Raw genomic sequence first — 13,256 nt, forward strand, 5'->3', positions numbered from 1 at the left:
CAGACTTTTAAAATGAAAAATGAGAACCAGCCTGAATGAAGTTTTATTCCAATCTCCTGTTAAATCCTAAGAATGGGCTGCTGGCCTCCATTACTTTCAGGAAATGAAAAGTGGCTCAGAAGCTAAGTGAGCTAAGCCATGTCTCTCTCAATTGTTTCAGTTTCTCAGGAATTGCTGTACAATGCTGCCAATAACGATCTCCGGGGATCTGACCCCCATTCCACCTCCCACTGCCTCCTCTGCAGCTCCAGATGCCACCAAAAGAAGGAGCTTTGAAGAAAGTGCCTGTACCCTCTTTTACCCTGAGGTGGGTGAGGCCAGGCAGGGTGATTCTCAGGATATCCTGATGATCAAAGGTACAGTTGAAGCCTCATCAAGACTTTCTTGAAGATGAGCAAGAAATTTGGGAAACGTTACCAAATAGCCTAGAAACTGAAGACGGAGCTCAAGAATGGATGGCACAAATGCCATCTGAAATGTAGTACATGATGACATTCAAGATCCTAGATCAGCTCCTTGAGGGCAGAGACTTGTATGCTGTTTTTATATCTCTCCCCCACCTCCACAGTGTCTAGCATAGGACTAAGCATATAAAGTGCCCTCAATAAATGTTAGTTTATGACTGAGAGAGAAGACTTTATAAAAAGTACTCTCTAACACCTCCTTTCCCTTGTAGTTAATCTAAGATTGTTTGCCCATTCATCAGGAGAATAGTGATAGAGAGTTCACTGATGTCTCAAGCTTCTTGGCCACTGTTGTCTTCTGTCTTGGCTGTGTGTCTGAGTAGGAAATATTTATCTGTCCAGTGCATGAATTTTTCAGTATTAATACTTAAAAAGTTATGTCTTCACTTAGATATTTTTATTGTGGTATTTAGCTCTTTAATGGAAATTTTATCTGAACCACAATCTAGGGGAGATTTATTATACTGTTGGTTTTTAAAATCCCTTTGTATTTATTTTTAAGATTCAACAATAAACAGTATTGCTTCTTGATTAGATCTCACATTAGTCGTCACTGTTTGAGAAATAGGTTGTACTATCACAATATCAGTTTCCCAAAAATCTAACTTGTTACTCTTGAATGGCAACACATAGTCCTATATCTCACCTGGGCAACGCTAAAAGAGCCTGCTAAAAGAGGATTTACAGTGATGTGATTTAAGATACTATATAAATAAAACAGAGCTCGGGGTTTATTATTTCTCTCAGAGAAAGGGAAATACTAGAAACGTAGCTCCATTCAGTTCTTCTGTCCTCAGGTTGTTCTTCATTCACTTAGTCACGTCTTCATTAAGGAGTTAACTCTCATTTAGAGGCAGATCTTAAAAATCTCATCTTCAGGTATTTGATTTCTTGTACCTTTTGTGCTTCTGGTTACATGTAAGGCTTTCTATTTGTAATTTCTAGTTAAAAGTGAACATTTCACAGTACTGCTAGTTTTTTGATAAACATGAGATGGATATTTATTATGGGTTCTCTACAGCTGGCTTTTTTGGTTATAAGGAATCCTGTATCAGAACCAAGTATATTTTATCCAGAAAAATAATCTTTCCTGAACAACATACTTTTCAGTAAGAAATGTGTTAAATTATGCTGCATTGATTTCGGGTTTTGGCAAAAAGTGTAACTTTTTGAAAGGAAATTGTTTCTTTGTCTTTATGACCTCTTATGTATATAGGAACCTTATGTGTACAGCTTTAAAGTAGGTTTGCTCTGTTCCATGGATAAATTAGTCACCAGTTCTTCTCGAGTATGCTGTAGAGGAAACACACAGACTAGGAAAGTGACTTCTGTGGAGTAGATAGGATGTACTGATTTAAGGTCTGACTCTGCTTCTCACCTCTGATTCTATCAAATGAAATGCTCAGGGTGGACCTGCTTTCTCACATTAGTCATTCCTAATTAATTGCATTATAAATGTTGTTTGTCAGTTCATATGATGAATTTGAATTTCAGGAATAGACATGATTAGAATATTGCCAGTGACCTTTATCAATAAATGTCTTAATATGTTTCATAGTAGTGATACGTAAAAACTAAATTGTGTATTCTGTTCATTCTTCCACTAAAACTAGTTTTCCCTCTGTTAACGTAACAGGAGAAAATCATGTATATGAGACCTGTGAAATTCTGTCGGCAGCACATAGTATGGTTTGTCGTCTGCTTATTGTCTACTTATTGTCAGCTTAAAAGTTGTGTTATTGCAGGGAATGGCAGTGACAACAACTAAAATATTACAGTTCTCACACAAAATCATTTGACTTTATTTTTAGACTTGAATTTTCCTATGATGTCTATCTTTTCCCCTCTCTCCAGGTTCTCTGCCAACCTCAGAAAAGTCTTCCCAGCGACCATCAGAGAGCACAACCTGTAGCCCTACCCGGAAGAGGTCGTCATCTGAGAGTACTTCTTCAACAGGCAAGTACTGTTTGTTTTACCAGACTTTAACTAGAATTTCCCATCTGTTACTTGTGAACAGACTTAAAATATGATACTATAAACTTTTACAACATAAATTACAATTTGTATTTACGTACCATAGAAAAAAACAAAAGCGGTTGTGGGATGTGTGACTGAGCAGAAGTGCTCACTAAACCAGTGTCCTGGTCCTCCCTTTTGTGCTCCTTAAGTCCAGGTAAGCTTGCTCCCAGATGTGTAGTGGTTTTGATGTGGTCCAGAGGGAATAATTCAAAATGACTAGGTACAAAAGTAGGCAGACACAAAATAGAGATTTTAAAAGTTGAGTTGAGGTAAAGGAGTGTGTGGTGTTAGAGGGCAATGTGGATTGGAACTGTTTAATAAAGGCTTGGCTATGTATATAAAATTGTCTTAGTTTCCGAAGTAGCATTTACACATCTCTGAGATGTGCAAAACAATTTATGAGGTTGTAAGAAGAATCTCTATTAATACTTATTTCTAACCTCAACTTTTAAAATGTGTAATGTTTATATATTTTAAATATGTATAACCTCTTAATACAGTATATCATATTTGTGTAGTTCATACATAGATTTAGAGGATGCTCTCAATTTTTGCTTTTTACTGATTGTGTGTTTATAAAAAAAACAAAACTAGAGGGTAATATATATGTATTACAGATATATATCTCATATTTAGGGTATACAGATATATGTATATATATCTGTCCTCTGAGGATTGCAGAGAAAGAAGTCCTTTCTAATCTGTCAGTGTCATCAGGAGAGATGTGCACTGGTAGGATCATTCTAGGCAGTGGAAGTAACATATGTAAAGGGGAGAATAGTGAGTTTAAGAAATTAAATAAAAGAGCCAATGTGGTTAGGTAAAGGGACTAAAGATGAGACTGGAAAGGCATGTAGGGAACCTTATTAATAACACTCAGGAACCATTAAAAATTTTAGGCAAGAAGTGACATACCATTTCTTGGCTTTTTGTCATATTTTTTGATTGGTGGATCACTTGTGACTTATAGTCAGAAAATCTGATTCCTTCATCAGTTCAAGGCCAGCCTGTCAAATTGTACCCGTGTCATGCTTGTTGAATTTATCTGATGATGGGCTTCAGCATGTTTGAAGCTTTTTATTAGCACCATTGTGCCAGAGGTACAGTTGAACTCAAGCAGCAGTGAGGGTTTTGTCTCTCAGAGCGCTTTGTTTTCATACTGCTTCAGAGAGATTCTTAAACAGTGAGTGACTACTTTTGATGGTATCGACCTAAGCCAGGGCTTAGTAAACTGCAGCCTGTGGACCAGAGGCTGTCCAAGGCCTCTTTTAGTGCAGCCCTCAGCTAGAAATCGTTTTTACTTTTATTTTTTTTTAAGATTTTATTTAGAGAGAGAGAGGACTAGCTGGGAGAGAGGAGAGGAGTAGAGGGGAAGGGATAAGGGAAGGGAGAGAATCTCAAGCAGACTCCCCAGCAACTGCAGAGCCTGACACAGGGCTCGATCCCGCGACCCTGAGATCATGACCTGAGCCAAAGCCAAGAGTTGGACGCTCAACCGACTGAGCCACCCAGCTGTCCCTGGTCTTCTGTGTTTAAAGGATTGCCTAAAAAGATAAAGGAGAGAAGGGAAAAAGTGTATGTGAGACATCATATGTGTCCTCGAAAGCCTAAAATATTTACCACTGAGATTTCTACAGAAAAAGCTTGCCAACCCCTGAAAAGAAAGAATGAGATTCCAAGGAGACAGCCACCGAAGAAAATCACCAACATATTTTACTTTAGTAAACAAAGGAAATAATACCTAGATCCATAAAGTTACTCTTACCATACGACTGTTCTATTCACTCAGGTAAATATTTATGGAGAGTAACTGAAGCCTGAGCATTGGAGATACAAACATGAATAAGATAAGGCTCCTAGCCTCAAGGATTCTGACATAGTCACCAGCAAAGGTGTGTTAAATTCTGTAACGGACCAGTGAGCAGATGTGGTGACATGCAGAGGAACTCCAGCACTTACCATGTGCGTGACTAAAGAAGACACCCCTCAAGGTGTGACCCATAAACTACCGTCATTTGTGTCGACACGTGGGGCAGAGTGAAGAGTAAGAGGGTGTTTAACACAAAGAAAGGCCCAGAACCATAAAAGAGAACGCTATTTTTGGAGAGCAGCACATTGGTGTTACTGGTGTGTGAGGGATATTATGTGACGGTGGTAGAGAGTGAGGCTGTAAAAGTAGTAACAGACTGGACCCCATACAGCATAGGCCTTTTTGTGTGTTTGTTTCGTTTGAAGGCATTGAGACTCTGTTGTGGAGGCGGTTGGGAGCCACTGAAGGATTTTGAACAGAGAAGATAAAAATTATTTGATATATTGTATAATTGAGAATAAGATAGGTTTTGCGGTGCTAAAAAAGGCCCAAAATTTCAGTGGCTTCAGACCACAGTCTTCCTTTTGTTCATGCCTTGTGACCACTGCGGGTCTGCTGTGTGTTGTCTTCCCTCTAGGACCCTGTCAGCAGAGCCTCTTTTGCAGTGTTGCTGATCTTGTGACAGAGGGTGAGCAGCACAGTAAAGCGCTGACCAGCTCTTAAGAGTTTCTGCCCACATTTCAGTGCTAAAGCAGATCACATGGTTAAGACTTCTGTTAAGGAAGTGGGGGGAGTATAATGTTATGGAAAGCAGGGCAGCAGATATTTATGATAATAGCACTGTCTACCACATACACATTTTGGAAATCTCTACAGCATTACAGTGTGGAGAATGGAATGTGACAAGAAATGTGTGAAGAAATGCATCAATAATGGCTTCAGGTTTGGATATGTTCAATTTGAGCAGCGTTTGGGCTGTTGAGGTGGAGATGTTAGTGAACCATTTGGAAGCAGTGGCTTGCAGTTTGAGCAGGACGTCTGGTAGAGATGCAGACCTAGCAGTATGTAATAGAAACATGGATCTGGCAGTGAGTGAGCTAACCCAGAGGGGACAGCAGGAACGCAGATTTAAGAAACATTCGCATTGGAGGGGAGTGGAAGAGAAGGTGTCAGTGATGACATAAAAGTTTTGCACAGATGTTTGTGTAGAAGGATCAAAGAGTACATGTAATGGAAGCCTCTTCATGTCAGATGTCACGGAGAGGTCAAGAAAGATTTGGACATTAATAATTGGGAAGATGATTTTTATAAAACCAGTTTGCAAGTGCAGAGTTAGAGCAGTTTGGCTGCTTGAGAAGGGACTGCTAGAATTCAGGTGGCCTTGGTTGGTATAAATTTGAGCTCTTTATTTCCAGCAATGAGGTAAATTAGATGTACTGAGCAAACAAACTTCTTGGTCCCTAAAACTAAAATACTAGATAAAACTTGGAAAACATTTCTTAAAACATTGCTGAACTTTGAGATAAATAAATAGGAAACCAGACGTTTTCAGAAAGCTTGATCCAACAGAACTAAAGAGTATTAGAACCGTTTGACATCTGCCTCATTCCTGGTGGCGTAGAGCCTGAGCAGCACAGAGGTTCACATCAGATTTCCCTGCATAAATCTGGCACTCCCTAAAGGTGACATTTACCAGGGTAAGAGCAAATGGAAACCAACCCATCACAGAAGAAGGCAGGAGCAAGAAAAGGAGCACCTCTCCACAAGCTCATTCTCACCTCCTGTCTCACATGCAGATTTTTTTTTTTTAAGGTTTTAGTTATGTATTTATTTGACAGAGAGTGAGAGAAAGCACAGCAGGGGGAGGGGCAGAGGGAGAGGGAGGAGCAGGCTCCCCACTGAGCAGGGAGCCCAATGCAGGACTCGATCCCAGGACCCTGGGATCATGCCCTGAGCTGAAGGCAGATGCTCCCCTCACATGCAGATTTATATTGCCTGTGGGACCCAGAAAAAAATTAATGAAAATTTGTTGTCGAATGGTAGTGCCCTGAGTTTATTCCAGAGCCAAATGCAAATTTAATTCCTATTCCGTATAAACTTAAGTGTTTTTGCTCAGTACATCCTCAGTATTGGTTGACCTAGCATTCTCATTTACTCCAGTAGCACAAGAGTGACAACCTTTATTTTGCATTCAAAAGGCAAATCACTCAGTCAGAACTATGGCCTAACCTTCTAGTTACAGACAAAAAAATGAAATAGTAGAGAGTTTAGAGACCCTCTGTTTAGTAATTGAGATACATAAACAACTGAACAAATACAGTTTTGTACAAGACATCTTAGGGCCCATCCTTGAACTAATGCTCTGTTTTGAAATACATCCAAAGGGATAAATACACTAAAAGGGATAGTATATGTTTAATATATGGTTTTACTGATGGCTGCAGTCGTTGTTATGAAAGCTATTGTCTATGACCTTAGCAGGATCTATTGGGAAACAGGACAGTATCCTGCCTAGACTGACTTATACTGTGGAAGCTGGGTTTCCAAGGGCAGATGTTCTCAGAGAGACCCAGGTGGAATGTGTCCTGCCTTTTCTAACCCGAACTTGGAAATCAGCATGTTCTTCTGTGGAATTCTCTTTGCTAGAAGCACCTCACTAAGGGCAGCTCATACTCAAGAGGAGAATTAAATGCTACCACTTGGTGGGAGAACAAAGACTTGGGTACAGGTTGTAATAGCTCTACAAGCAGGTAGGCTGTTGCTTTAGGGCAGGGAGACAAGGTTAGCTTAGTATCGAGTGGCTGTGGTAGTGTGAAGGAAAGTGGATAGGTTGAAGAGACCAGACTAACATAAAACCACATTTTATGGTTTGTGGGGAGAGTAGAGGAGAAATAATAGATGATGTGACCTGAGCTTGGCTGACAAAATTCCTGCCTTGTAACTGGTGCTCCATATATATAATGTAGAAGAGTTGCCTTTATGGTATCGTTCACTGAGGTTCGTAGTCTGGAGGAGCAAGGTTGAAGGAGGAGGTAATGACTTAAGTTGTGAATGTGAGTTGAGAAATCTGTGAAACATGCAAAAGTAGAGAAGTAGAAGAAAAGTTTTATCCAGAAAATAGAGATTTGGGCATCTCAGAATATAGGTGGTAGTTGAATGAATTGCCAAAGAGCTTGGAGAGTTCAACGAGGAAAGCACTTGTACCAGAGAAAGTGAGAAATGCTCACGGACTCAAGCCAGGTATAGGAAGGAAGCAGTTCTCATTGTGGTCATCTTCAGAGAAAATTGAAGATGCGTATGTGTGTTCTTATCATTGAAACTGTGAGAATAAACATGTTGCCATTGGGGAAGTAAGTATGAAAAGTAAAGACACAGTATCGGGGATTAGGGACCTCTACAGTTAAATCTGATAGTGTTGCAAGTAACTGGAAGATAATCAAAATGTATTACCAGAGAAACAGTGGAGGCCAGATTTTAAGAAGTAGTGATATTTAATAGGTCTGAGAATTTGAAATTTGAAAAATCCTGAATTTAAACAAGACTCTACTGGATATTATCTGAAGGAAGTTACTGGTAATTTGAGAAAAATTGATGAGACGGAATCTAGAATGCCCCAGGCTTGTAAAGGAGTACCTAGAATAGTACCACATTTTAAACTCACATAGGTAGGAAATCCATTGATCAGCTTTGGAAAAGTACGACCTTTGTTCATTAATAGTAAGCAACTAGGTCTCTTGGGAAATGGCCCTGTTACAATCTGATGTTTACAGATACTGTAAAACTAATATGGCTTGCCAGAGGAAGGTGAGCATTTCCCACATTATGTGTAGTCATAAAAACGTGTGGAGTGGTATTTGAAGAAACAAAGATCACCAAGTCGTTGGGCCACTAAGATAACAAGATTCATTGAAGGCCACTTATTTTCCGATCTTACCGTCAACATGTGTTCTTTAAATTAGTTTATACATATGTTTAGTATTCTAGTTTTAAAGCTTTTCTTAAGAAGTTTCACTTATATCCTTTGTACTTGCAGCATTGTCAGAAAAAGCACTGAACTAGAAATACCACCAGCATTTAACTGGCAAGTCTCTACAGTTAGATGGACTGTCAGTTTTGAAGAAATACACTATTTCTTTCTGCTCCTCATCTCAGAGAGTGAGAATTGTTGTTGTTGCTTTTTAACTCACATATTGTTAGGGAAACAGGCCAATTTTGAATTTATCATGATTACTGTAATACGCCTTATTCAGGAAAATAAACCATCAGCTTGCTTGGGAGAGACAAATGCATATGGTGTTAGGATGTTTAATCCTGTTAAGAAAAATGGAGCAGTATTCCTTTGATGTAAAAAGTTAATTTAAATGACTAGCTGTGTTCAGTTTGTCTCTATGTGTGATTTGTTGTCTTATTTAGTAAACGGAGTTCCCTCTCGAAGTCCAAGATTGCTTGCTTCCGGGGATGACTCTGTGGATAGTCTGCTGCAGCGGATGGTCCAACATGAGGACCAGGAGCCCCTGGAGAAGAATATAGATGCTGTGATTGCATCTGCCTCGGGGCCACCTCCCTCCAGTCCAGGCCGCAGCCACAGCAGGGAGCGAGCCCTGGGAAAACCGGACAGCCTTCTGGTGCCCTCAGCCCCCGGTGACTCTTGCGGTAGTAGCATCTCACTCCTGTCTGAGAAGCTGCCGAGCAGCTGCTCGCCCCATCATATCAAGAGAAGTGTTGTGGAAGCCATGCAGCGCCAAGCTCGGAAAATGTGCAATTATGACAAAATCTTGGCCACTAAGAAAAACCTGGACCATGTCAATAAAATATTAAAAGCCAAAAAACTTCAGAGACAGGCCAGGACAGGGAATAACTTTGTGAAACGCAGACCAGGGCGACCTCGGAAATGCCCTCTCCAGGCTGTGGTGTCAATGCAAGCATTCCAGGCTGCCCGGTTTGTCAGCCCTGACTCGAATGAAGGCGAAGAAAGAGCAGCCCTACCCCTCCGTCCCGACACAGTTACAGATGTCATTGAGGCTGTTGTACAGAGCGTAAACCTGAGTCCAGAACATAAGAAGGGGCTGAAGAGGAAAAGTTGGCTGTTGGAAGAACAGACCAAGAAAAAGCAGAAGCCATTCCCAGAGGAAGAGCAAGAGCATACTAAGAGGTAAGTATCCTTGTTTGACATTTTATCTGAGGGGAGAAAAACAGCTTTTTATAAACGTAACATACATATGCAGCTTAATTCTTCAGGTAACCTCCTAACCTTTCATTATGTAAAACCTGCTCTTCTGTTTTATTTAAAAGTGTTATTTATGGCTGCCCGCAATTATGAAATATTAAGAAGCACATGGGATGTAACAGTCCAGGCTGAAACCCTGACTTTGCAGAGGAGGAATTCAAGGGCCCAGAGAGGTTATGTGTTTTACCCAACACATAGCTGTGTGCCTGGGATTAGTTTTAGGCTCACACTCTTCTCTGTGCTCCAGACTTTTCATCCTGTCGTCACACATTTTTCTGCATGTTAGATTTATTTTCTTCATAGTTTCCTTATTATAGTCTTACTTTTTTCTAAAAGGTGTAGAGTGCAGAGCCAAAAATCACTCCCCAAAAAAGAGCTTTTAATCCTTTTGTTACGTGTCCAACCAGATTCTTTCCCTGAAGGTACGCTTGGTAGTTTTAAATGAGTTATAATATAGTATTCACCATTTGCAGATGACTTTTCCTTTACTAAATACAGCATGCTCATTCATAGTTACATGGCGGCCCTGTTCACAATTAGAGAAATACAAATTAAAACTGCTAGACACGTTTTTAAGCCTCTTAACATTTATTTTCAAACTGCTCTCTTAAAAGCTACACCAATTTATACTTCTACTAATTTTATACAGTAATAGTCATATACTTCTTACCGCCCACTCTTACCTACCCTGGCAATTATCTTTCTAAAAATCTTTATCGGAGGCAGGGCAAAAATGTCTTCATCAGTTTAATTTAGGTGAAATATACTTCCTAAATGTTGCTTCCTACTTATTTTAATTTGCACTTATTTGCATATTGGGACATTAGTATTTGTTTATGTACCTTACCTATTTTTTAGGTACTCATTATATACAGTCAGAATGATAACCCTTTGTGTTTGTTGTTTTCTTTTTATTTTCTTGCCAAACAATAATACAACAGTGAGAGTTTATCAGTCTTTTTCTCTGCCATCTGCCTTGGTGAATCCTATATAGAGAGGTTTTTCATATCTCTCTAATGCATACATCTGGGAAAAATACTTTTTTTTCCTAGAGAATATATGGGATTGAAATTTTTTTCATTGTAGTATGTGCTTGTACTACTTTTAGTGAAGCTGAAAGCTTACTGATTGAAAAGTTAAGTCTCTTTTCACATGATCTCATTTCCTCTCAAATCCTGTTCTCCTCAAAGGCGTGACTGTGAACATTGTACCACGGAGGGGCACCCAGCTGGCCCAGTCCGGGGAGCATGTGACTCTTGACCTTGGGGTCGTGAATTCAAGCCCCACTCTGAGTGTAGAGATTACTTAAAAATAAAATCTTTAAAAAAAAAAAAATCAGTATACTATGTATACTTTGATATCTTTTCTTATACCTGTACAAATGGGTGCATCTGCAAAGCTGTTGTCTTATATAAGTGGTAACACACTGTAGTTTTTAACTCTTTCTCATCATGTGTCTCAGAGATCTTGTCATTAGGACATGTAGAATTACCTTACTCCATGCTAAGAATATAGAATAATTTATTTAACTGTTCTCCTTTAATGGATTCCATATTACCTTTATTTTTTTTTAAGATTTTTATTTATTTATTTAAGAGAGAGAATGAGCAAGGAGGAGGGGCAGAGGAAGAGGGAGAAGCAGACTCCCTGCTGAGCAGGGAGCCCAATGCGGGACTCGATCCCAGGACCCTGGGATCATGACCTGAGCCAAAGGCAGATGGTTAACTAACTAAGCCACCCAGGCGCCCTCCATATAAGCTTTTGCATATAGGTGTTTAAATCAGTTGAAATTTGCTTTAGTACAAGTTATGAGTTAGTGCTATATTTATGATCACTCATTGTCAAGGTTAGTTTTATAAACATGGCTGTTTTTATGTTGTATGTAGTTTTTACTCTTTATATTCCCACTGAATTGTAGTATTTTTTTTGGAAAGGCAGGAAAATAGAGATTTCGTTTTAAAAAGAGATGTAATTTAAACTTTAAAAAAATTTTAAATGGTAGTCTTAGCACTATTTATTGATTAATTTTTCCCTACTTATTGGAAATGATACCTTTATTATATACTAAATTTTAAATGTTTTGGGGTCTTAGGGTCTATTTTTATTGTTTCTTCCCATCAGACTATTTTAGTATCAGTGTTTTTCCGTTTTAGTCACTGAGGCTTTAAAATACTGAAAAGAGGGGCATCTGGGTGGCTCAGTCTGTTAAGTGTCTTGCCTTCTGCTCAGGTCATAATCCTGGGGTCCTGGGATTGAGCTCTGTATCCAGCTCCCTGCTCCTCGGGAAGCTGCTTCTCCCACTCCCACTCCCCCTGCTTGTTCCCACCCTCACTGTCTCTCTGTCAAATAAATAAAATCTTAAAAAAAAAAAAAATGTGCTTCAGAGAAAAGGCTTTATTCCAGAAAAGCCTTTCCATTCCAGGAAATTCTAGTATCATAGTCACCAACATTAAACACTTTAATTTTCCACAAAATTACATTTTAGAATTTGAAGAAATTAACATATACATTAAATTAACAAAGCTAAGGTACAATAGAAAGAATCACCGAAGACCAAAGTTAGTTCCTTGAAGACTAATAAAATATGCACACTGCTGGTAGAGTTGATCAATGAAGAACATTATGAGTTAAAAAGGAGATAAGCTATATATGAGAGATTAAAAAATGACTCTAAGCACGTTACACCCAACAAATAGTTGAGATGTACGTATTCCTAGGAAAAACCTACCCAAGAAGAAATAGCCTGAGTGCTTCTTTTCTATAAATGGAATTTTAATTTAAAATCTTATGGCAAAAAAAAAAGCAGCAGGACTGGACGGTTTACAAGAAAATTCAACCACATTTGAAATAAAAGGATCATTCTCGTCTCATTAAAACTCTTTAGAGGCGCCTGGCTGGCTCAGTCGGTGGAGCTTGGGACTCTTGATCTCAGGGTTATAAGTTTGAGCCCCAGGTGGGTGTAGAGATACTTACATAAATAAATAAACTTTAAAAAAAAAAACAAAAACAATAAAAAACCTCTTTAGAGATGGTGAGGGAAGTAAGGAGGGGAATACACATACAGAAAGTACATAAACATGGGGCGCCTGGGTGGCTCAGTCGTTAAGCGTCTGCCTTCGGCTCAGGTCATGATCCCGGTGTCCTGGGATCGAGCCCCGCATCGGGCTCCCCGCTCTGCGGGAGGCCTGCTTCTCCTTCTCCCACTCCCCCTGCTTATGTTCCCTCTCTCGCTGTGTCTCTCTCTGTCGAATAAATAAAATCTTTAAAAAAAAAAAAAAACATAAATCAGGTTAAAATTTTTTTCCCAAAGTTAACAACCAATGTAGACATAGAAGGGGTGAATGTATGGAACACTGCTAGCTAGCATCCCATGTGCCTTCCCAATCACAAACTGCTTGCCTACCATTAGCCATAATCAGTCTCCTGACTTCTAAGGTAACCACATCTATAACTTTTTTAATACCATTTAAGTATGTAACCCTGACAATATTCTTTAGTTTATCCTTACTGAACTTCATTTAGATGGAATTTATACATGAAATATGCTTTTGTGTCTCACCTTTTTTGCTCACCATATATATACATGTTAAACCATCTATGTTGTTACACATTGCTGTAGTTACCTTCTTTTTATTGTGTACTAATCCGTTGTTTGTCTACAATACAGTTTTTCCATTTTACTGTTGGGTTATTTCCACTTTGAGGCTATTATCCAAAAATGTTTCTCTTAAAATTC

General features: G+C 39.1%; 1 protein-coding gene across 5 annotated transcripts in view; it reads left to right on the forward strand.

The window, feature by feature from the left end:
• Positions 1-13,256, forward strand: part of ASH1L (ASH1 like histone lysine methyltransferase) — a 196,858-nt gene that overhangs the window by 82,916 nt on the left and 100,686 nt on the right. For all 5 annotated transcript variants that reach the window (XM_073888529.1, XM_025858965.2, XM_073888532.1 and 2 more), the window contains exons 4-5: positions 2,319-2,420; positions 8,707-9,445. In XM_073888529.1, the coding sequence (XP_073744630.1) occupies positions 2,319-2,420; positions 8,707-9,445 (841 nt within the window). The remainder of the gene's footprint in view (positions 1-2,318; positions 2,421-8,706; positions 9,446-13,256) is intronic.

Source organism: Callorhinus ursinus, unplaced genomic scaffold (genome assembly GCF_003265705.2).
Source record: "Callorhinus ursinus isolate GAN/ISIS: 27379988/994484 unplaced genomic scaffold, GSC_fseal_2.0 scaffold92, whole genome shotgun sequence".
Taxonomy (NCBI): Eukaryota; Metazoa; Chordata; class Mammalia; order Carnivora; family Otariidae; genus Callorhinus; species Callorhinus ursinus.